This window comes from Athene cunicularia (assembly GCF_003259725.1).
Source record: "Athene cunicularia isolate RWA chromosome 2 unlocalized genomic scaffold, athCun1 chr2_part2, whole genome shotgun sequence".
Taxonomy (NCBI): Eukaryota; Metazoa; Chordata; class Aves; order Strigiformes; family Strigidae; genus Athene; species Athene cunicularia.
In genome coordinates, this window is record NW_020799096.1 from 8,483,605 (window position 1) to 8,509,921 (window position 26,317).

At 37.7% G+C, this 26,317-nt stretch overlaps 1 protein-coding gene across 1 annotated transcript in view; it reads right to left on the reverse strand.

The window, feature by feature from the left end:
* Nucleotides 1-26,317, reverse strand: part of VPS41 (VPS41, HOPS complex subunit) — a 110,104-nt gene that overhangs the window by 28,244 nt on the left and 55,543 nt on the right. The window contains exons 8-15 of the mRNA XM_026843885.1: nucleotides 21,305-21,424; nucleotides 18,015-18,161; nucleotides 16,737-16,803; nucleotides 8,440-8,537; nucleotides 6,016-6,145; nucleotides 4,192-4,307; nucleotides 2,440-2,496; nucleotides 44-105 (exon numbers count right to left, since the gene is read on the reverse strand). Coding sequence (XP_026699686.1) covers nucleotides 44-105; nucleotides 2,440-2,496; nucleotides 4,192-4,307; nucleotides 6,016-6,145; nucleotides 8,440-8,537; nucleotides 16,737-16,803; nucleotides 18,015-18,161; nucleotides 21,305-21,424 — 797 coding nt within the window. The remainder of the gene's footprint in view (nucleotides 1-43; nucleotides 106-2,439; nucleotides 2,497-4,191; nucleotides 4,308-6,015; nucleotides 6,146-8,439; nucleotides 8,538-16,736; nucleotides 16,804-18,014; nucleotides 18,162-21,304; nucleotides 21,425-26,317) is intronic.

Here is a 26,317-nt window from a genome sequence, read left to right on the forward strand (position 1 = left end):
AACACACTTTAGACAGCAAAGAAAATCTTTAATAATAAGTTACCGAGCTGCCAGGTCATACTCTCCTTTTTCCACTAGGTGATTTATATAGGCTAAGCCAATGTCCTAAAGGAAAGAAAAATAAAGAATTAGTTATAAAAGTTTGGAAGTCAACTATTTGACTGTCACAATAACTATAATTCCAGCTGTATGCACTGCTGTTAAGTCAAGCACCAGGCCCTAACTGGATAGTCTCAGTTCTCCTTTAGATGTAGGGCCCACAGAACAGACAACACTAAATACCTTTGTAGACCACTCATGGGTTCAAATTAAGATGCTCTTTTAAATAATTCTCATAAACTCATTGATGCTGAGAAGACTGTGCCACCTCTACATATTAAGGATTGTTCAAAACACATAGCTGATGATTCAGTGCTTGCATTGGTTATCTCAAAAAGAAAATAACCAGCCACGCTATGAGACACTTTCTTTGTCAACACAGTTTGCAAGATGGAAAAATGTTGGTTGAGAATATAAATCCTAGTGCTGCTCCATGAAGTAAAGGAATTACTGAGAATTTAGCAAGATTTTTACATATTATTACACATTAAATTCCCCTTCCCAAGAGTTTATCACACAGGGCAGCTGTAAAATTTTTCTGGTAGCTGTTTAATATATTAAAATTTTAGCAAAACAGCCATGCCTTCTGCTGTAATCTCAACATTGGCGTCAAGGTCAACACAGTCCAGCATATTCACTGCATAAATAAAGAATCATATCACTAAAACCATGTTGTTTCCAGGAAAAAGAAAAAAAAAAGAAAAAAAAGGAAAAAAGAAAAATAAAAGAAAGAGAGATGTGTACAATGAAAAAGTCCATGTTTCCTATAAAAATAAACATTTGGGTCTTCTGAGGCATAATATAAATTTTTTGTTCAAGGACAGTACTGAGTAGACCAGGATATGAACAGAGGTATCTAACAACTTCAATTGGTCAATCTGTTACAAAGTTTATTTAAAAAAAAAAAAAAAAGCACACACATACACCAGATTTTAGTATTTCATTCCACTATAAGAACCACCTTTGTATTTTCAAATTCACTATTCTCAAGAATTAAGATTTCTGGCAGCCTCTTTCTCCTGTAGGCCAGTTCCCCAGTGAGCAGAGAAGGCAGTATAAGGAAAGAAGCTGTAGATCTGTGACAGTTTAGGACCCTTGCATTCTGCTCAAGAGGGGCAGAGGGGCAGTGATCATTACTGCAACCTCAAAAATTCCCAAGCCTACAAGACTTGTCAGGTGGTGTGAGTGTGGTGTCATTGATCTGATCACTGCTGAACAGTGAGAGCATGAGTTGTTTTAAATCCCTGTATCACTAATCCTTTACTTAGGCCTTGATGTCAACATTTTCCCCCATCCCGTTCTGTAGGTTTTGCATTAGACACCATATACTCAACAATTCTGCTTGTATATACCCGTGCTGAATTTCACCCTAGTGGAGCATATTTCTGTAAACCAAAAGCTTTTTTTTCCCCTCTCCCCCTCTAATGTATTGGCAGGACCTCCTTTAACAATTCTTTACATCTTTTGCAAGGGTCACAAAGCAGCTAAATCCTACAAACTGTGAAAGGTTGTGGGATGCCATTAGGTCTTGATTCAACTTCTAGACAACACAAGAGGAAAATAATTTTTAAGGTGTATGGATATAGAGCATGCATATTATAGCAGTAATCTAGCTAAAATTAAGCACATCTAATACTTTGTACTTAAATAGAAATTTCCATTTAAAGAAGCAGCAGTATTAATGAAACACCAATGTGTTCACACTGAGGTCAATTTAAACAAACAAAAAAAGAGCTAAAATTAGTGATGCTTTTGTGGCTATTACACTTCTCTCCTGCCCACTTTTGTCTTAAACATCGATACCCTTTGTTGCTCTGTGGACTATAAACATAGGAAATAAACATACAGGAGAAAATGAGCTTAACTATGTAAAATTATGAGAATTGCAAAGCACTGACAGAAGTAGATGTGAAACTGTAAATGAATTTCAATAGCATTTAAAAGGTCTTCCAATTGTGCCTTCTAAACTCCTGCCAAAACCCTGTCCATTGTACAAGGTAAAAGTTAGAGAGAAATGTGTCATTCCCCACCCAATCTCATTACAATTCTGTGCGTTAATTGAAACACCCGCAAATTTAATAAAATGTAAAAGTAAACAAAAACTCCATCAGCAATCAGACAAGTGGAATTCTCTTCTTTTTAATGTCAATAGCACCTTCATAAAATCCAGATCCAGACATTCCTGTTCTGCAGCTGAAACCAAGAAATTGAATGCTAGTTGGAGTATGCCTAACAGCTATTGTCTGGTGCGATACAGAACAGGAAATATATTTGTAGCATCTCACAGCATTCTAAAAGAAACCAGATATATTGTTTTGAATAGCAGGTTTTGAGACTTACCAAAATCTTGTGCTTTTTTATGGTTTTCTGACTGATCTCAGCTGCCATCAAAGCTTCCTGTGTTCAAAAAGTAGAAAACAGAGATACTAGCCAAATACACAAACTTGCAATACAGAAAGCTCTAGAACTGCATAAATAAACTATTTTTCAGAGCAGGGTGTTTGAAGCACTAGAATTTTTAATGCCATGGTTGGATGAACAGCTTTGAATTCATACTCAAACAAAAGCAGTCAACCAAAGAGAAAACTACTTTTGTTTCCATCTGGGTTCACTCCACATTACTATATTAGGATCAAATTGCAAGATTACAACGAAACAGACAATGCAATCACATTGGATCATTTTCAAATGAGAACCCTTCACTACGAAAACCCATGAAAAAAATCATCAGGAAAGGGAGTGGGGGAAGGCTACCTTTCACTTTGCCAGCCCAAAAGTGTTCTCCAGTCAGACTGATTTATATTTAAATGTCATTTGCTGTTCTTTTACTTCTTTCAAATGTACAGCAACAAGGCTAACACTTTTACAAACAAAATGAAACCTTTAACATACATCATAACACACAAGCTATCTGCTACCTTTGAATGGCTTTCATAAAGGCACATGCACAGCTGTCACTTGCAAATTACTGGAGTCTTCAGGGACGAAATACTGCGATTTACATAAACTGCAAAACTGCACTCATCGTATGAGTTTGCTATTCAGATGCAAAAGCATCCACAAAGGACTTAAACAAATCTGCATAAGGAATGTCATGATTGCATTAACAAAAGGAATATGTGCCAAATGTCTTTCCAGTTTTTTTTTTTCTTTCTTTTTTCTTGCTATGGGCATGTAACAAATAACAAGTAAATAAGAATTTGCAAGTTATTTTATGCATTGTAACAACTGTTCTCAGCTGTTAACTGCTGGACATCAGAATCCAGAACACTGGGTGCATGTTGATACTGTCTGTAAGAATTTATTATCATTGTTTTAGGTGTTTAGATATAAAGGCTTAAACACACAGATATTTACGCAACCAAATACTGAGCTGCTTTTTTCCAAGGAAGCTGTATACCCTTGTTTTTAATATTGGCTCTGTTTTTTGTTAGTAATGCTATTTTCAGCATGAACACCTACAGTTCAAAACTGTATTATTTTACTTTTAAAGTAAGTAATGTGGAGCAGTGAACATGTGGTAAAATAAGTAATTTTTAAATAAGTAATTTTTAAAAATTAAATTTTTAAACTTATTTTTAAAGTAAGTAATGTGGAGCAATGTGGTAAGTAATGTGGAGCAATGCAAAATATCCTAACACAACCCTTTTGTTCTATAGTGGAAGCCATATAGAATGGGAAAAATCTAATATTGTCCACCAAGTCCACTTCCCTTCCCTCTTTAGATGGAATAGATCTAGAAAAATATCCACATAGCTCATTAGTTAACTGTTCTGCTGCTTTAAAGCCAAAAAGCAGCTTTAATAATTTTCAGTGACAGCTAATACATTTCATATCAGATGCTGAGAGCAGTATTCACAGCATCTAATTCAGCTACCTCACTTGGGTGCAATTCAGATGAGTTGTTTCAGTAGGAAGACTAACTCTCCAGAGAGATGGAGAGATGTATAGTCAACTGCTACGCTTTACAAGCATTTAGTCAATGACTGTAGGAACAGAAACTATCCAATCCAAACGACCTAGCAAAGTTCATCATCCCACTCCAATTTCCAAACCAGGAAAGCCTGAAGGAAAGGATGTTATAAAAATTACTTCGTATTTCTTCTTTTCAAGAAGCCAGTCGATGTGGTCATCTTGGTCCCGCTCTTTAGCCACAACCACATCTCTCGGGCTGATGATATAAAAGAGTGATTCACCTTCCGAATACTCTGCAAATGCATACACAGTTTTCTTATTATTATATTTTCCTTAAGTAAAGCCCTGCTTTTTAGTACACCCTTGAGGGGAATTTAAAAAAAGGAGATGCAAGGAAGATAGCAAGGCGACTCCTGCAGAACATGCTTGTTTGGGAAGCTGTATTCTCCAATAAATTAAAACTGGTTTAAATGGCAAAATATCTTTCAAAAAAATCTCTACAGCTTATTGCAAATTCTGATTCATCCACTATGTGTAAACTTTATGATGGTTTAGAACACATTATTATACTTTTAGAGGACTATTACACTACATAGCCTGCAATAAACTTATCCTCCCCATCAAGGTCAAGGCCATCAAAAGCATAAATGATAGATGCCATAACCCCTGGGGACACAGCACATCATTACAGCAACGCATTTGCAATGTTATAAGTTAAGGTTATATGTATAATGCAGTTGCTTATACCGTAAGCCTTTATTTTTGAGTAAGCTCAAAGTAAAAATGTACTTAAAGGTAAAATCAAACACAGAAGATGACTGCTCAGAATAGTTATTATTTCCACAGAACCCATGAAGAAACATCATCAATATTTTGTACGTACAGGAAAGAAAACCATCCCCCACCCCTTATGTGTATCTATACACGCATACAAATACACTCCTGAGCTGATAAGCAATTCATAAAATAATGCTTGTTTTAAAGCCATCCAAAAAATTTAGACTTGTCAGATCAACTAGAATATTCATTAAGTATAAAAGCAGAACTGTGGACATGAATGTTCTGCTTAGGGACAGTTATAACGAAATCCCAATTCTATTGATAGCAGCAGAGATGTTTTGGACATCAGGAGGAGATATACTGTATTTCTAGTGGCTTAAGGGCATTGATGTACACAAAGAGGCCTGCCAAGCCTATGATTTGAAGCATGCTGCCAGCGAAGATGCTTAAAAATCAGATTCATGGATTTTAAAAGCCAGAAGGAATGTTTCTGTATAACACAGGCTATATAATCTTCACCAAGGAATTCTGCATCAGCTTTGCCATTTGTCTTTCTGAACTACAACGCATATATCAGAAAACCATCCCATCTTATTTAAAATACTCTGGTATATATTGTGCCAGGGCCTAATCTCCCTGCCTATTACATAATTAAACCTATCTTCTAAGCTGAACTTGCCAAACTCCAGTTTCTAATCATTACATTTTACCATTCTGGGGTCTGTTACACACAGAGAGCTTTGTCAGTACAGGAAAGCTAAGTATCAGTGTGCCCCTTTTAAGTTGATCCAGGTGCATCTTGCTGTTGAAACAACATTTATTCCATCTTTGTCTCTAAAGAAGATTTTCCAGACACTGTGCCACTCATTTCACTATTCCTGAAGTCTTTGCATCCGAAGAGACACAAGAGCTCCTACATATCAATGTTGAATACCTCTCCATCAAAGATACTGCCTTCCACGATACTGGACATTACATGAGCTCTGTATTTCTGCCTTCCCTAGTACTTAACAGATGGCATTACAAATCATGATGTTTAAAGATGCACATTTGTTTTCTTTCATGTGACTGCTTCTTGTGGATTTCTACTTCACACTTCAGTGTCATAAGCAGTTACAGACAGTTATTCAAGGAGATGAAAAGAAGGCTGAGTCCTCCCAAACCAAATCTTTTTTAAACCAAGGCATGAAAATAATAGAAAACAGTATTAAGAACACCTACCTAAATGATAATCTCTACATTCATTTTCCTGAAATCCTCGTACTGTTAATGCATCTGAAGAGATCTCTTCACAGGACTCAGGCAGGGGTTGTACAATATCCAGTCTAGGCCTTGCACAGCACTCCACTTCCTAGAAAAACACCAACATCTTAGTTGCATCCTGCATGATTTACCTCAGCCATGTCAGCTGATGGTCATCTACAAACAAGGCTGAATTTCAACAGCTGCAAACATCCCCAAAGGACCGGTACTTTGCACTGGATACCCAGCTGCAAAACATACAAGTTGCAAAGCTGTGCTCCGCAGAGTAGCTGTAATTGCATCTGAACCACAAAGGAAAGTTATTCCTACTTTTGGCTGTCTTCCCTTAAACAGATCAGTGCAGAGAAGGAGGTTTAGACAAGACAGAGGTCTTGTCTAAATAGTGAGAGTCTGCTCACTATTTTTCTGCTCTTAGTCACAGAAGTTTTCAGGACTATAAGAGATGATAATCAACCACTGTACTCAATGAGCAACAATTTAAGACACATTCTCAGCTGGGTTGAGGCCCTGAAGCACAGACATCTATAAATCAGTGATATTCTGGTACCAAGACGAACTTGTTTTTTTTTTAGCTGGTGTTTAAGTTTGTACTTTTAAGCACTCAGCAGCAGTAGGGAAAGAATTAACCTAAGAATAATCTAAACCACTTGCTGTGCTAATGATCTTACAGTAACATGAACTTTCAAGTGCAGTGTAGGTGTTTATGGTAAGACGACATCATGGATTTTCATCTTCTATCAAAGAGAAACCTCTGTCTTCAACTAGCTGTATTTTTAATTAAGTCAAGGTCCAGGACAATCTCTTATTTTCTACTTCTGGCTGTGAATTATAACAAAACACAGAATGAAAGAGCAAGGAGACATACAATGTGGATTTACACAGCTCTAGACTAGCCATTTGGCAGCAGCACCACTTGGGGCTTTTCTCGACTTAACTATTTCAATGCAAGTGTCGGGGGGGGTGGGGGGAAGCAAGCCACGAGTTCAATTCTGATCCAATTCGTAACATGCAGGAGGTTGTTATTTGAAAGCTATGAAATCAAGTGTAGGAAGAACTGTGTTCCTCACAACCCAACAGCATTTGTAGCGAGCAGCAAGCTCAGGCAGCTTGGGATCATGGAGCCAAGACTCTTAACAGAGGATTTCCTAACACACCAGGGCACAGACACTGTATCAGAGAGGAGAGTACTTTTATTTCCTTGCTAGGGCTACCCAGAGGGCTGAGAAGTTTATCAAAGTCCAGCATTTGGAGTTTAAAAGGCTAATTAAAAGCAAATACATGAAAAAGAAAAAAATCTTTCCTCTGTTCTATTACCATTACGTCACCTGAAATTATCTTTTTATCCTTCCTTCCTGAAGCAGTTAGAGTGACTTTAACCTTTATCAGTCACTACCTCCTTTACATTAGCTTCTTTCCCACGCTGCTACTTCATTAACAGCAGCTTCCCAATTTCCTTGCTCCCTAGCATTTCAACACACCTTTTCCTCCCCCTTCCTTATCCCATTTGTTTGCCTCCTTTTCTTTTATCGACTCTCCCGCACTAGACGACTACTGTACTGGCTCTCTTGGGAAACACTGCTGTAACATTATTTTTCTCCTTAATATAAATAAAGAAATAATAATCTGACATCCTGCAGCAGAGCTAGAAGCTAACCCTATTGATTTCAGCAGGCTCGAGCATTTGTTTGAACCTACAGCATTTCATTGCCTAGCAACTTGTGCACCCAGTTGCTTAAGGTTACTATGGTGATGGTTGTCTAATGCAGACATACTATCAAAGAGATGATCAAGAGCATCTGCCATTCTCACACTGCAACTTCAAGGATTTCCTCCACTGCCTCGTCTTTTATTTGGCAATATGAAATAAATGTCGGAGACAGACGCGGCACTCGTCTGCGCGCAGTTAAGAACGGCTGACATGCATTCTAATTTCTACCTATCTACGCACATATCTGGGTGTACACAACTAGAGGTCTTGAAAGCAAAGGAGACAATGATGCCACTCGCTTGCAATCATGCATCCCACCCTGCCACAGTGACTCTTATTGCTTGAGTTGAGCAACTTCACTACTCCCAGTGTCAGCAAGCCCCTCTTATTGCTAAAAAACATTCTTCATTTCTTCTGGTGCAGAAATAGCAGAAAGAAAGAAAAGGGAGAGAAAAATGAGAGAGGGAACCCAGAGAGGACTTCTGAAAAGTAAGTGCATTAGTCTCCAACATCACCTCCACTGACCTTATTTTATAGGTCAGAGAAGTTTGGAGCACTGTTCACTATGAGCAACTACAAATTTTTTCACAGATAATCAGATCTGCGTGACTAGTTTAAGGCCCAATTCACAGGGCAGTTTAGTGCTGTGAAGAAAATAACATAAAACCAATTACCGTTTTTTCAGAAATCTCCTTTACATATGAAAGTATAACCAGCTGGTCGCAGAGAGGTGCAAGTCCACTGATATAGAATTCGGTGTCAAACTGGAAAACTGAAATACAGAAAGGAAAACAGATTGTTAAATAAATGAATGTGTATGAACTACTCCCTAAAAAACCCACACAACTGATTTCCAGTGGCCATCAACAGCATGCAATAGCACTTCAGAGAAATGAAGACTCAATACATATAACAAACCTACAGACTTCCCAGTTGGATCAGCAATATGAAAAATTACATTTAACAGATTAAATTCCATTAAAGCTTGCAAGAAGGAATGTTTTTGCTCGAGGACATGCTAGAGATGAAACATTTGAAATGAATGGTCAGGCTGATTTTCAGTAATCATATTGACAGAAAGGAAGAAAAACCAAAACCAAGCTTAATAAAACAGGTAATAAATAGAACAATTTAATTGGTTTGCATATTCCCAGCAAATTCATGTGGCCATAAGAGAATCACACCTGCTATATCTATTGGCATGATACATGAAAACACAAAGATCATTATTTATTTATCATCACTTTAAACATCATAGGAAGATTTAAAGATATCCTCATTACCAAGAAAACACATGGTTAAATAATCCCTTTTCTTGTTCATGAAACTGAAAATGTAATTTCCTAGAACTGGTCTTGAAATCAAGACAATGAATGATGACTATTTTGAGAAACAGAAAGACAGCTGAACTGTACTTACAAAAAGGCTCATTAAAGCAGACCTCTGCCACAGAAATAGCTATTTAATTTTATTCTGCTGGATTTACAGTGCAGCCCTTTTTGTGGGCTCCTCTCTCATGGGGCCCAAAAGAGGAATCATCCAAGTGCTTGTAACAGAAAGACTTACACCTATAAGGTTTTACAGAAGCATCAGATGCATCATCATTGTCTCCCACAATATGGTTTTAGGAGAATCTAAGCGCAAGGAGGAAAAAAAAAAGTTTCCTTGCTTACTGCTTTACATACTACATTACCAATATCTACTGTTTACTAAAATAGTTATTAATTATTTTAGAAAAGCAAACAGAAAATGCAGCATAGTGACACTAAAAAGAAAGCTAATTTAATAAGGTAGTAAGAAGAAACAGGAGAAATAACTGTCCTCCTGCTAAAGGAGAAAAAATTACTGTCAAGTAAAGTACAGGTTTGACACCTGTCTCTCAATGAATAAGCAAATACTATTTTTCTCTTAATGACTGCTGACACTTTGACATCACTGTGGGACCAAAGCACAGCACAAGGGTAAAGCACTCCATCTATTCTAAGAGAGAACAGGTTCACATTTGTAATCCTGTACATAATTATTTTGTTCTAGCCTGCGAGACTGATGAGATTACTTCGATCATGTCACATGTTGCTCTGAGTGATGATTTTAAACAAAGCATGTCAGAAACATCTACATAATATATCTTATTCCAAGTTTATAATTTAGAATTTGGCATTTTAAAAGAATATGAAAGGCTGGAGGAAAAATATGGAAAAGAAAAAGTCAAATTCGAAATGCTGGCTGGAAGAAATAGCAAAGAAACTTTCATTTCAACTTTAAAAAGTGACAAGAGAAAGCTCTCAAAGGCATATAAAATATTGTGGCTTGAATCTGGAGAGAAAAACAGCACAGTGAATGGTACATTTATAAAGATTATGGGGACAGTTTAAAAAAAAAAATGTTTCTTTGACTTTCACTGGAAGTTTAGTTCCTTTGCCAGTAAAAATGTTTGTAATGTCCATGTAATGGTGTATTTAGGATCAAGCAGTAGTACTGTTCTGCGAGACAAAAATATATAAACAAATAAAAATCATCACTTCAAGTTTTGTTTTTAAATCGAGTTTAGTTTCCTTGGTTTCACTTTCAGCTTTCTCTCAGCTCATCCTCCTTAAGAGGCCTTGTTGAAACACAATGCTCTAGCTCTGCTGCTACAGCCTTGAACAAAGAATAGCTGGCATAGACAGCGCTTCTTGACCTGATAAAAACCTTTGATGCAGCTAATCAAAAAAGTCTCACTGAAAAAAAAAAATAGTTATAGCTGCACAGAGCACTAATAGGTTAATTTGAATTACTCTCTGGACACTTTGTCGTGATCAAGGGGAAAAAAATCCAACACAGAGGCACTGCAGAAGTGCTGTTAATTTGAAAAGGAACCATAACAATTAAACCAAATGTAGTATTGAAGTAAATGGGAATGACCGAGGTATGGCCATGTGTCATACATGTTTATGCCTGTCATAGGAGAAGATGGAAGATATGCTGACAGTGAATCTACTCTATGTGCAGCATCTATGTACAGCTGTCAAACAAATTACCAGGAAGCAAAAAGAAGAAACCTGAAAATCTTTTTTTGTTGTTCATTAAACAAAATGTATGAAATATACCACACTACAGAAATAAAACAACATATACTACATTATTTACCCAAATGCTATAAAGCAACTTTCTCTGGAATTTAAAGATTCACACACATGTGGTAGATGGAAACTAAAAGTCTATTTTGTTTGATCAGCTCTCAAAAAGCAGCTCCTACTCTTCTACTGTAGATTTATAGGGAAATTCTGGTTACAGTTTTTGCCACTGATTTCAGCGAGGCCAAGGTTTCAACATTGTCTTTTGGGAAAGTAAGCACGAAGCTGAACTAGCATGCAGAGAATTAACATGAAACTTAACATGTGGAGAAAAAGAAGGATTTTTTTTTTTTTAATTCCATATTTTTTCATACATGAAAAAAACAGAAAAGCCAACACACAAGCTAATTTTTAAATAGCCCACTCAGATATCAACAGCAGCAGAGCCACAGAACACCATGAACTGGCCCAGCTTACCTAGAACTCTGGTGTACTGTCAGCTGCTGGGGTGATATCACTATGCATTTCCAAATTAACCAGCTACTTCAGGTACACCTGCAAAATTTGTAGTCATTGCTGTAGACCACAGTACACCATACCATTAAGCGTTTTCAAGATGGTATCTCCACCATCAGTGCTTTTACTGAGCTAGGTTATTTATACAAAACAGAATACAAAATGGCATGTTTTGATTAGCTATGATCATGTGCATGCAGTTGCATTTCATATAAAATATAAAAAGACTTTTTTTCCCTTTTTTCCACAGTGTGTTCAGTTCCAGCTAGAGGACCAGAAAAGGTCCCGCATAATTATCTCTTAAGCTGTCTTTAGATCAAAATCACAAAGCATAAATACATATACATTGTGTATTTTTTTTGAAACAAAAATATTCTTGCTTTTAGGTGTGTTAACAAACATAATCTTGAAGAAATTACAAATCTTACTTTTGAACATTCATATTTTTCTCTGAAAATCTTCAGATACAAACACCTGCCCCAGCATTTAAGTATTTCCTTACAAATGATTGCTATCTGCCATAAGACTCCACAACAGCCTTCATATATTAAAATTTCCAAGACAGACCTACATCAGAATAGAAGGCTGAGCAGAAAGCTCAGGATGTGCCCAATTAAAGAAATGTCAACTGTGACTCAAAAGGAACTGTAAACTTCTGGGAAGGGGAGTGAAGTAACCCACATGAAGGTCCTTTATTTGGGCTTGGATATCCTTAGAACTCCCTACACGTTTTCCGACCATACTGCTACATGTGAAATAAAGCAACTATTTCCCTAATCATGTACATACTGCAATGGCATTTTAATGGACTATCTTTTTTTCTTGAATTTCAGTAGGAATAGCAGTAGGGTAAAACTAAAAGCGATGGGAGGTCCTATACATCAATGATTTGCAAAAAACTGATCCTTTCAGACTTGGAATTCACACCCTCCACTATTTATTTATAATCAAAATGCTTGGAAAATTCATATTCAAATTTATTTTTGTTCGAATGTTGAAGGTTCCAGAAAGCTTTAGTGAAAATTTAGTAATCGTTAATCAATCATTCTATATATAACTTGGCATGCCACACAGCAAAGAGGATGAGCATTTTCATTAAACCAAAGCAGAGCAATGAAAATGATACTGTTTATTAAATATGATCACTGAACAAAAAACCCCACCTCGGCTTAAAATCAAAACTCTGTAAAGCCTCTGTCACTGAAAGCTGTTGCCTTACTACTTGCTACGAGCACAGAATGGAAATGAGCAAGAATTTTGCTACTGAAACAAAACAGTTTCTCTCAATTATAGTACCACACTAATCAGAAACCATCAGGAAAAGAGCCCACTACCTCATCATGACAATAATCATCCATCTGGTGAGGTCTGCTCTTTCAATTAAATTAGAAAAATGCTTTGTCTACTGTAAGCAGTGTTACAATTTGCTGGTTTACCTGCAGTCAGGTTGTGTGTAATAGAAGTGCTACTATGGTGCTGAAATCATCGCTATTCCATCTCACACAGCAGTAAAAATCATCTTTAGAAATATGGCAATTGCCTCTACAACTCTAGCTACAGACACACGCAACATTTAAGGAAATCCCATGGAATCCTTGGTGACAATTGGAAAGTCAGGAGCTTAAGTTTCAAAGCTTCAAAGTTGATTTTCTGAAAAAGTCTTTTGTCCATTACCCACTGAACTGAGAAAACTTTGTTAACCAACACAGAAAATATTCAGGAGTCTGGCAGTCTTGACCAATTTTATTAAGCAATTTATAAATGATCAGTCTGGCTTGTGGCAAAACAGGATGAGCAAAAGCCTAAATGGAATCAGCTATATAAATGGGTTGGGGGGTTTTCTCCTTTTTTTTTTTTTTTTCTTTTTTTTTTTTTTTTTTTTTTTTTGGCAATTTGCTTCTCAGAGTGCAGCAGACTTGCTCCAATGAAATATTTGCATAAATCAGCATATAAAGTTGATGACATTTAGTCACAGTTAATTTCCTGCTCATCACATTCATTAAGCAAGCTTTAAGTTCTGTCCGTGTAAAGAGAAAAATGCTGGTATGGTAGATCCCAGTATCTCACTTGACAAACCAAAAAAGAAGTATTCCCATGTTTTCTTCTCAGATAAAAAAGTGCCACCTCAATGCCTGGTGGTAGTTTGCCATGCAGTTATACAGCTACTCCCTCACAAAACATAAAGATGTATGTTTACAAGCACAGACACAAAACATGTAATTTTTAAAACAGAAGTCTACTTTGTGGGGAATTTGGGTGAATGCAGAAGGGAGACAAGTGCTCAAGAGGCATTACTGTCTGGTTGGCACTTTGGAATTAAGCTGAGAATCCTCAGCTAAAATTTGGGCTAAAATAAATTGAATAGAAAGTGTCTAATTGACTTCAAGTATTTTACTGATTTACAGCGTTAATCTCTATTTTCCACTATCATTAACAACCTGAGTAACTGAGGCAGAGATAAAGTACTGCTCCATAAAAGTGTATAAAAACCCAAGCTCCTTGACAAGGCCATCAAAGACTAGACACTTTCACTTTGAAAAGGCATCATATTAACTGCAAAGTGCTAATTAGTTCTTTAGCAACCAGCCTTCTCACAAGCTCCAGTTGAGGAAGGGTTCCTTGTTCAGACCAGAAGTTGTCCAGCATTACAGCTTTTGTACACACATCAGGAGTGAGCACAGAGGTCAAGCACTCTTTAAGAAGGATCACAACAGCATTTAGTCCCTGTTAAGCCTGTAATTCAATACCAATACTTTCTAATCAATACACTACTTCACAGCAGTAGCTGACAGAGCTAAACTGATAGAATCTGCTCAGCTAACATACATTTAAACCTAAACAGAAACATTTCACTGGAGTTTATCTTCGACATTGAATGAAGACCCTGGAGGCAATGAACTGTAACATATAACCGGAGACAATGGATAAGATTACTGAAGAAAAGCACCATTAATGTGCTGAAAGATGTAAATAAAATCAGCCATGCCATGCAGATGTCGGTGCACGAGACCTGTATAATTCACCTAATTTCTCTTACAGGTAATCACAGCATTATCTTCTTTAAAATTAAATACCTAGAACGAGTTCAGTGGTGCCACTTTCCCACATTATGGGCCGTCTGGTTTAGCATCATAGTAGACATGGTATTAATCGTCTGCCTCAGAGTAAGTATAGCTATGTGCCAAGACAGAATCAGATGAGGACGACTTTGTTACACAGGATCCTATGCACCTAACTTGCAATGCAGGAAATGCTCTGTTTCCTTATTCACTGGGCTGCAAACCACTGAAGAAACATTTATGATCTACTAACACCATCATACTTTTACTATGATACTGCTGTGGAACTTTGAGGCCCTCAGAATGGCTCTGAAAGAGCATAAATCTGAAACCACTGAGACATGAGAAAACACTGTATTATTACAGACTTTACAGGTATTACCCTGATGAGCAGAGAATCACCTATGAAGTCTCCTACTCCACTCCTGGCTTTCATTCCGGGTGCAAAACTGTAAAAGCAGGGGGGGAAAAAACCCCCAAAACCTACACCACTGAACATGACAAAAGTTATACTGTGTTATGGGTTTCATTTTTCATATTGCCAAGACGTCACGAGTCAAAACATCTGAAGGATATTCTTGGCTTGTGTATAAATTCTTCACACTATCAGCTTGTGCATCCACTTAGGATATTAATGTTGTAAAAAACTAGACTGGTTGCTGGTCTGCCCATTAATGATATCAGACAATCCAGCTATGCCTTTAAAAAGAAAAGTTGAAATAAAATGGAAATAGATGCTTGGCATGACACACAGCTCTCAAGAACTTCTATGTGACTACGTCAAAAGCTATTGTAATTTATATGGAGACTTGAACAAATAATGTCTCTCTCTTTTCCCTCCTAATCTAATACCCATGTTCCAATGAGTGCTGCTGACAGCATTTGGCAGAGCTCTTTCAGTGCTCTGACCTGAAACCAGAAAGAAAAATCTCAAGCACGTCATTAACAGGTTAAGTGAGATAAAATGCCAGTCCTCAAGAATACAGAGAAGATTTTAGGTTAAAAACTATAAGACGAAAAAGTTCATCTTACACACAAAAATCTCTAACATTCAGGTCTGTACCTAATTAGTCTAATGACAGCTTCTTTTTTTTTTTTTAAAATGACATTCCAATAGACAGTCAGGTAGAACTAGCTCCCTCCACACAGAAACATCATAGCTGAAATAGAAGTTGCCTCTGTTCATTTGTCGCTATGTAAACAACCCCACTTAATTATTTTCTAAAAGCTACTTACAGGTACAGAAGATTATATAAAAGATCTTAGGCTAAAACTCAAGACTGAACTTCTGGACAAAATTATCTCAAATACCCTAGAAATCCACAGTTAATTATTCTGTTGAGACTATGTAATCTTAAACAACAAAGAGCTTTCAGGTCTCAGTTAACTGTTGGGCATGCCACTGTTTCCAGAGTTCTTACAGAGTTTAACAAGTCTCCTAGTTGATTTTCCAAAGCTGTTTTAAAACGGTTCCTTCATGAAATCAGAAAGCAGAGTATACACCTATGCCATGCATGATTCTCATGACAAATCAGGATTTGGCTTGAACGTTCTTGTCTACAGTCTCACCTCATTAGAGTCAAGACAAGGAAGCACCAAAGTTTACAAACAGTTGTCCACTCCAGTCTTCAGAGTCCCAGAGGGCCTGTTTATCTTCCCAGCACTATCTCTTAGTAGATTATTTCCTTTCCCCAGGAGAAGCTTCTGGGGACAGTTGTGACTTTTTGTTTAGATCTCTTCTTCCTCCCCAAATTTCCTTTGAATTCCACTTTAGGTTTTACTTAATAAACACATTTACTCAAGACTTTTTTCATTAATCAATATTAAGGAAATTTATTCACGTCATCTAAGGTAGACAAGAAAGCAAAGGAGAACATAAAACGCAGAAGCAAAACAAGCAGCAAAAAGAAAATCAAATCAATTTTCTAGCGCTATACCAAAGAGATGATTAAAAAGAGAAAAGTTAAAAGCAGTGTGGTCAAATAATCGAATAAACTAACATCTATTTTCTCCCTACTACTACACTGATCATCATCTAACCAAGACAAAAAACCCAAGTTCTCTGTAAGAATCTGCATGAAGGGAAAGTCAAGACATCCACTGTTCACACAAGGATCTCTGATTTTAAATGATCATAGAATTTAAGACTCTCTACAAAAAAAAAAAAAAAAAAAAAAAAAAAGACTATGCAGGACAACAACCTTATCAACTAAAAATGAGGAGACATTTATGTTACTACATGTTGCCTCTGAACAGTAACAGCTTTGTTCAGGCTAGAACGTGAAAACAGACCTTTAAGCTTATATAATTTTGAAAAAGAGCACATTCATACAATCGTACCTATTTCCACATAGCGGTTTGGAAGGTCACGCATTTCACTGGCATGCCGTTCTTTTACTGAGCAAATCTAGGAAACAGAGATTTGGATCATTATGATGAACAAACGGTGATTCCTAAAATGATACTAGCATTTCCCAGAAACTCCTTTTCTTATTGAGGCATTCTGGGAGATGCTTTTCTGTATTTTGAAAAACACACGCTGTAAAACACTGACAATGGCTCAATGAAGAAGTAAAACAGACAGGAAAGTTACAGCTGTTAAGTCCACAGCCTTATAAATATGCTGGGAGAGAAGGAGGAAGATGGGTCACACAAGGGAAATCCGAAAACATCTGCCCACCATAATTTCTTCATAGTAGCATATATGTGAGTTTGTTTTCGGTATCTTTTCACACTTTGTGTCTCATTACCTTTCAATTTCAGTAAGAAAATGCTATTGCAAATCTCAGTAACAAGAGGAGAGTACGTACATAGAAAGAAATGCAAATGCCCAAATATTGTGAAGCATGCACAATACAAGAGGGAAGACAGATGCCAAACTTGGGACAAACCTCCTCATTTGTAAAGCTCTCAAGTTTAATGTTCCAAAAGCTTTTTACGCTTCATCTATGTCACTTTACCCTCCCTTTCCACCTACTCCTACCAAGCACTTTTAATTTCCCACTGTGCAGGGACGTAGCAGTTTGTTATTAGAAAACAGCTAACAGGCTTGTAACAAACTCTTTATCAGGTGCTGGTATGAGCAAATCATAATCAGTCAGCAGCACACAAGTTCAAAATGCCAGTCCCCTGCTGAAAGCAGAACAAAACGCCAAGCAGCCTGTCCCTCCTCTCCACCCCCTTTTTTTTTTTTCTTCATGGTTGACCAAAATCATGTGGCTGTTTTAGCAGTCACAACCTCCTCAGCCCCCAAAACAATTCCCTCCGAAAATACCTCATGGTAAGTTGTTCTCCCTTAATGCTAATCAAAAGAAATGAATTCAACAGCCGACTAAAAGCTTTCAAAAGAGGAAATCTCTCCAAGGCACAGAGGAGAGAAGTGTCCCTGAGGATTACATTCGCCTGCTTGCTCACACACAGAAATCTGTCTGACCGTTGGGTGTCTATCACTCCTCCTCCTCATGAGGGTCAGACCAATGACATTTATATGGCAGCAGGAGTTCTGCACATGTAGTCAAACCAAATTCTATTTTTTTCGATTGTCTTTGCTTTCCAGAAATAATCCTCTGTTTGTCTGTGATAACAGCAAGCATTTATTACAAAGACAGGTAATTGCACCTTTACTGAATTTCCCCAGCCAATAATCAGCGTTAAATTATCCTTCCAGCAAAGGCTGCAGGGATACATATCTGGGCGAAGGCTTATGTCATCTCGAGGCACATTGGTAATTCTTTGCTTGGAGATCACGTCAAGTATCTTCACACCCTGAAAGTTTAAATACAAGAGAACTTTACCCACTGTGACAAACACCTACTCACCACCTCTCGTATTATTTTGTACGCTAAGGCCATCATAGCAGTTTATGTCATAAATTTAAGGGTAGGGCTGAGCATGACAACAGAAAAAGCTGTTGATGCAAAGACCCATCTAACCCAGGGGGTGACAGAAGGACTAGAGTAAGCTAGATATTTTTAATTCACGTGCCAAATGAAAAGATATAGTAAGTGAACGAGGGGCAGATTATCAACTCCAGTCATGAACCAGTTCATCTTCTTGGGCTTGTGCTACTACTGGAGAAATAAAAAAAAATAAATCTCAGCTCTTCCACAACAGCCCCTGGAGAGAAGCAGAAAGTTCCACCTTGGAAAAAGTAAAGATGTGAAGCAACAGCTCATTAAGATAAATGAAGCCAATCTGTACCTCTCCAGGAATGCATTTCTACTATTTAAAACAGAAAATCAAGCATATTTAAATGATACTTGTTTTGTATGCTGTGATTTTTCACTGCTTCCTCAGAGAATCTCCTATACTAAAAGAAGAAAAAGTTTTAAAAAAGGAAGATTAAAGTCATTTGACAGAAAGAGGGGAAAAAAAAACCAAAAGCCATTAATTAGATTTTTCCATGTTATTTGGACAAGGTGAGCTATAACCTTTCCAACAGCAAAATGGAGATTAATTTCATATGAAGTAATAACTTGTTCTTTGGATTTAAAAACAAAAGTCCCATCAGCCGAAACCAGGACAGTCCTGAAAATAAAACAAAGCATTTTAGTAGATACTTCTTTTCTGCTCACTGAGCTTAAGGAACAACGCTCATAATCACAGAAGAGGGGATGGAAGGGACCTTGAAAGGTCAGTGTCCAGGATGCCATTCCATGTTAGGATTTTTCTAATGACAAAACTGATTTAAAAGATTTCCCTGCCTGTTTCTGTTCCCCCTCCTACTGCGAGTTTCTATGTCCCCAGCTGTACAGATTCAAGTGTTTGTAAGTCAAAGAACCTAAACATGAGGGTCATGGTCTAAGCAAGGTTTTGCCCTTTTTTTCCCCCCCTTATTTATTTATTTATTTAAATAATAAGGAGCAGTAAGTGCTATGGGGGTGGGTTGGGGTTTTTTTCAGTGGTCTTTGTCACTTAAGAACCACAAGTATGGAACACACTCCTATTGGCATGGTTAACAGCCATCAAGGTTTCAGAAAAGAACTTGCACATAACATCTTCAATGTACAAAGCCCAGATCTCTGGGTAACATAAGGTTATACTGTGTGATAAAACTTGCAATCTTGCTAGAACTGCATTTTATTAAAGTTGTCTTTTACTAATCTTACCACTTTGTTTTCAAGGATAATTTTCGAAGAAATTTGATGCATATCACACCGTGTGTTTTTCTACAAGGTAGCAAATCCTATATGGGATAGACCACCTTAGGTTTAAAGTGCCTTTCAAACCAGTACTGTAAAATTCTTTATAGCCATTTGCACCACTAACTGAAAGGACTTCCAGCATAAACTTCCTATCATGAAGGAGCCTAAAACGTGAACAAATGGGCAGTAGGCAGCCAAATGCCTCCAAGGATTTGGTCCTCAGCTGTCTCACTTTGTAAAATTACACTCTTGGCCATGGATGAAGGAGAAGAGGGCACAGCAGCAAACATGAGTTACCTGAGCATCTGTCAAGCAGAATTAGACCTTGCCTAAACAACTGCAGACTATCCAATGTCTAAAAAGCTCACATACAGCGTGCTAAAAAAAAAAGGCTTAATAAAAACTAAGTAGCCACACACAGACAGTAAGAAGCAACCTATAAAAGATTTTCTCTGACTTTGCAAGAAAAAAATAGAACACAAAACCTTGCTAGAGGACAGAGAAATTTTTAAAATGATAATGGGGGAGGGAAAGGCCAATAATCAAATATATTAATCTTTTGGAGGGCAAGTGTCATTTAATTTTTCATTGAAAGATAGGCCCTGACCATGGCTTTTTGTCTCTGACAGATGGCTCTCAACATTTTATTAGTATTCTGTGTTCTGATGTGGCACATCATCTCTAGGGATAACTCTCCTCAACTGTCCTATCCATTCCCAGCAGATTCACATTGAATACATATTTTAATTGTATGGCTCGAAAGAACAAAACCTTCAAAAAAGCTAATGTTATGTTGATCAAGCACATTGAAGTTTTAATTCTAATGTAGTTATTAAAGGGGAGTGAATAAACAAAAGTCCACCTCTAAAAATTTCATATCAAACTGGTTTCGAATGGAATAAAAGAACAATGACTTTAAAATATTTTAATAAAAGCTTCCCTGCAGGAGGGAAAAAACAGTAGAAGGAAAAATGCTAATGTGTCAGAAGTACTTTCACCACATTTTAAAATAATACTGGAATTCAGACATGATACACACTTAAAAACATATCCCTCACTGCTGAGCTTTCAAACACAGACCCTGACCCATCAATTAGATATACAGTGATAGGTGAAATGCAACACTCAGCATGAAAGCAATGGTTCCCTTTAAAATATGAATTACACTTAAAGCAAAAAGGGCCTATTTTCTACTAAGTCTACTTAGTTTTCTACTAAGTCTAGATTTCTCTAGTGGTCTACCAAAATGAGAAATTATTACTATAATTTTTATAATCTGCAACATTATAAGTGCATATAATAATGTCACTTCAGTCCAAATTACAAAATCCAAACAGAGGGGGCTTTTTTGTTTGTTTGTTTTTTTCTGGGGGTGGCAATGTTCTATTATTTATGTAAAGAAGAGTTACATTAGCATTTCCTTCCTTGGACAGTTTGCTTCAATAAATTGCACTGGTCAAAATTCTGCTATACCACAGTGTACAGTAGTGACCATTCCCAACAGTGGTATGTAAAGCTACTTTTCTTAATTTCTTCAGAAGTGGCAATCATACGGAGAACACTGACTAGACAGAAGGAAACACCAGAAGAAATGTCTGTGAAGAAATAGGATCTAAATCACAATCCATCATTGCCTTTTATACTGGATTCTTCAAATGTACCATTTTTCAATGGAATATTTTGGCAATTAACACTGAAACATTTCAGATATCAGTGTAATGCGACAGTATTTTAGTTCAATTAACAGAAGTGCTGAATACTTACCATATTATTGGCCCAAGCAATTAAGTGTCCTCTCCATTTTACGTTTCTTATATTTCCTTCCCCTTCATGTAAAACTGAAGGCTTCCATCTATTCATCCAGCCTCTCTCATATAACAGCAACTATGAAGAAATGCAACAAGAAATATCTCCGTGACACAGTGCGGTATGTAAAGATGGGAGGTATTTTTTGCTTCATTATCCCCTACTTGGATTCAAGGGCAACAAAAATATATACCTATCACAAAACAAAAAAGAAAATACAACCATTTTCATATAGTACATATACACTGAGACTCTTGTGTTACTTTCATATTAATAAGCAGCCTTTCCATCAAGTTTCTCCAAAGAGTGGTAAGTACACCTATTTCCATTTTAAGGAAAAAGAAATTAAGGCATTTGAGAACCTAAGCCTACAGCACTAATGACACCACTTCAGAAAGCTGTTAAAGAAATGAGGCTGCCTCACACCTATCCGTTCATCTCGGGATAGGCTCCTTCTTCCCTCCAAAAAAGCAGGTAGTCAGAACAAATTTTTGAAGACCCCAAGCCTGTATCCTTTTGCTTGGTCCCACGTGGAACTAAATGGCCTTCCACGGGGCTCTAGAGATGCTGTTAGTCCCACACGTGCAAACTGCACTGTACCACAAGTGCTGCTGATTGTAGAACTTGTGTGATTTGGAATCTTGGGTTCTGCAAATAAGGCAGGTATTTAGAATATCTAAATGCATAGGGGATGTTAGGAAATGCTCTGCAGCAGCAAAGTAAAACCGGACTACATGCAGACAGTCTGCACGACAGTGCAGCTCTTTTACTGGTTCCTATATGTTTTCAGGAAGTTATTTAATAGGATGGTAACATGGAATCCCTTTGAGTGATGCGAAGTGCAGCGCTTGGAGGGATACGCAAGTAAGAAGCCGAACATCTATGAAGATCGTAAAGTACCAGTTCTGCCAACTTTTGCATGAGTACACCCAGGTACCGACACATGCACAACCTGAATCCAAACTCACACAAGTGCACAATGACCATTAAGAGGTGAAGAATTGCTACCTGCAAGGACTGTGCTACAACCTAAATCACAGAATCATCTCGGTTGGAAAAGACCTTGAAGCTTCTCCAGTCCAACCATTAACCTCACACTGACCGTTCCCAACCCTGCCGGATCCCTCAGCGCTGGGTCAACCCGACTCTTAAACCCCTCCAGGGATGGGGACTCCACCCCTGCCCTGGGCAGCCCATTCCAATGCCCAACAACCCCTTCTGCAAAGAAATGCTTCCTAATATTCAGTCTAGACCTTTCCTGGCACAACTTAAGGCCATTAACTCCTGTCCTATTGTTTGTTCCTTGGTTCAAGGAGCTCATCCCCAGCTCTCTGCACCCTCCTGTCAGGGAGTTGCAGAGGGCCATGAGGTCTCCCCTCAGCCTCCTCTTCTCCAGACTAAACCCCCCCAGTTCCCCCAGCCGCTCCCCGTATGACCTGTGCTCCAGACCCTGCACCAGCTCCGTTGCCCTTCTCTGGACACGCTCGAGTCATTCAATGGCCTTTTTGTAGTGAGGGGCCCAAAACCTATGTTTCTAATATTTCCTAAGATCCATCTGTACATGCTTTTTTACACGTGGTTTCCCACCACCTGTATTTGCATAAATATGTCAAATGAGAAGACGCTAGTTTTAAAATAAAATCTTTTAACAAAATAAGGGATTTTAACGGCAATTAGAGAGACTGCCTTTCATACCTAAAGCCACAAGATGGCACCAGAAGACAAGTATTTCCTCCAGAAGTTTAAAGCCCTCACCAGCTAGGCCAGTCTATCAGAAACTTTTGCATGAAGTGCGCTGCAGACATCAAATTTCTCACCCAAGTGCATCTTGCCACTTGAACCCACCCAAAATGACTGTGTCTCCTTCACATAGCTCACATGAAGTCCCACCTTATAGACAGTCTACAGGTATTTTTCCCCCACCTACAAAAATGCTAACTAATAAAAACTCTTACAGAATATGCTATTTTACAGCAACCAAGGCAAGACACTGAAAGCAGAGGTAACATCTACACTCATAAGGCAGTGCCATACAGAGGGATTTCCATTTGCAGGCTGGTAGGTGGATGTGAAACACAGGAGCAATCCTTAGTCCAATTAGCTCCACTTAATTAGCTCCACTCAGAAGCTGAGGATGTGATTAAACATTAAGTGCTGTGCTGATCCAGATTTGAAAATTACTTTTCTCCTAGTTCACAAACTCCTAAGGAGAGGCTTGACAGACAAAGAATTGTCACTTGGATGCTTCTTTCAATACTGTCCAATAAAGACAGCAGAAAAATACATAGTACTTTCACATGGACCTACTGGACAAGGCTGTGAAAATGGATAATACGAAATGTTAAAAGTGGCTGATCCCCATTATATTAACTGAACTTTTCTGCTTGTGACTGAATCGTGATTTATTTATTACACACAGATCCAGAGTGAGCTCGGAATGACACTTTGCAGCTACTTTGTTACTGTTCATGGTTTGTGAACATCATGCTTTTTCATGACTCTACTTGAGTAAGAAACTGCAAAGAAAATAAATGACCTAAGAACTTGTGAGGAGAAAAAAAAAATCCTGCTTCAGTCTGTGCCCAGCTCTAACCACATGATTAATTAAATTCTCAGACCAAGGCAGTAGAAAACAACAGTCTGATATTGCATGTAATAAAGATGTAAAGAGAATCTGAATCTCTGCAGCACCCAGAATTCCCTGTTTCGTATCAGCAAGTGCAATAGGTCCACCACTGAAGTCAAAGGACACTCAACATTGTAGCTTCAAAAAAATAACTTTATTTCAAAACGTGCTTTATGAATTTATATGCAATGCAAATATCTGCCTTTTACTGATATACATAACGTGATTTATTTATTACTACTTACAGCAATGACACCTGGAAACTGAGTTACTGAACTTTGCTATGTATTTTTGAACTGCTATCCACTGAATGCATCTCTCTCAAAGTAAGTCTTCCTTTCTGTCTTCACACTGAAATGTTTATCACACCTGAAAGCCATTTAAAACTTCAAGAGCAGCTAGACGCATAAAAAATTTTCACTGTTTCTGGAGGGGGTCCTCCTACCACTTCCCTCTCTTTTTGGTTGGGGAAAAATATTTTAGGGTTTTATTTCCCATAAATCCCATAGTTTGGCAGTCAGCATTCACAGTACTTATATTTCAACAGCAGACACAAAAATCACTTTCTTGCATTTGCTGCAATACAGTCTATATTTTCCCCTTTTTGATTTGTTCTGTTAAATCTTTCTAGTCCTTTGTTACAGCACAGTAGTGCTCAGAACACATTGCCAGCATCCAGTACTGTAACATAACTAAACTAAACTTTGACTTCAAGGGTCCCCAGCCACGCTTCTTCATAGTACACTGCAATCTTCTAATAGTTCCCTAATAATTTTGTGAGTCTTCTTAATTGCTTATGATTAAGATCCACTGGATCATTAAGAAAAATGACACACTGGAATGCATGAGACAAGAGGATGGTGTAGGACACATTTTGGTTTTAAATAAAAGTAGATATAATTCTCTTGGATTAATGAATACATCTCTCTGTATTGTTCATTACCAAGAGGATTAATCTCCTCCAAAAAGAGCTCAAAACTCTGTTTTAGAGTTCATCCGCTGAAGAGAACAGACTAGTGCTTGGATTTAACAGAGCCTCTCATGCAATTAGCATTAACACTAATTACATGCAATCCTGGTCTTTAAACTATGTACAGGAATTCTCAATCCTCTGAACAAAGAGGCTAATGATTACAGCTTTGGTAGTATCAATACGATGAAGTAATTCAATTTCATCCCACTACCAAATACCACCTTCAAAACACTGAAATAAAAGATGTCTGTTCTCACACTGTGAAAAGTTTCAAACGAAACATACTTTTGCTGAAGCATTATGCACAGCATCATTACTTTAATTCGACTTAGCACCTTCTCTGTAAAGATCTGGAGGAGTTTTACAGAAGAAAAAGGCTGAGACTTCGGTTTGTAACTGAAGAGCCACCCTTCCCTTCCCTTCCCTATTACAGCGTTATTGGATTAGTTTTTATTTCACAAAATAAAAACTAGAAAAAATCTCCCTGTATTTTCCTTGCCTGAGTGTGATGATGTGCCTACCTGTGGTATTTGTTCTGGTTTTCAGCACCTCTGTCACCAACTCTTCCCTCATCCATGGAAGATCACAAAAACTTAAAACGCTACTGCCATGGTTACAAGTGATCATTACAGATATTTATTGTTTTCAGCATAAACCCAACATTTACAGGCACAGCCAAGATTAACAGATATCTGAGAGTAACACAGAACAGCATGCCACATGAAGACTTACTGTTTAATCGTGCATCCCTAGAAAAATATATAGCAACAATAAAAAATTATCACTTCTGTTTGAAACAGTGATGGACTGGATGAGCTCAAACGAGGCAGAGAATAATGTAAACCTCAAATTTTCAAGTGAAGATGAGTTTTCAAAATACCGTCACAAAACACTGTTGTCTAAGGAGCTGGGGTGTGGATGGAGAGGAGGGCAGGAGGTGCAGTCAAGGGAAATCAAGCAGAGGCAGACAACAGCAGCTTTGGGAGGTAAGTGATGGCAATGGTGAGATACGAAACAGGAGCTGCTGCTGTAGTTCATGGACAAAGAATCTAGAAATTTTGAGATTTTTTAATACAAACATATGCCATAGGAGTTTTATTAGGCTGTACTTTTAATAACTCAACTGCTAGATTTCAGCTGCTTCCTATTCACAAAGAGCTACAGAACTAACACCTTGGAAAGCAAGTCCTGCAGCCTTGCAGGCAGACACACAAGCTCTCACACATTTCATATATTTAGATCCTCTTTGCTTGTCACCTCAGGCAACGAAAAAAGTTTTCTACACAAACATTTGCAAAACACACAACTATAGATTACACACACACAGGACTAGGGTCCATTATCTCTCTACACAAACCAAATTTGTTCATTA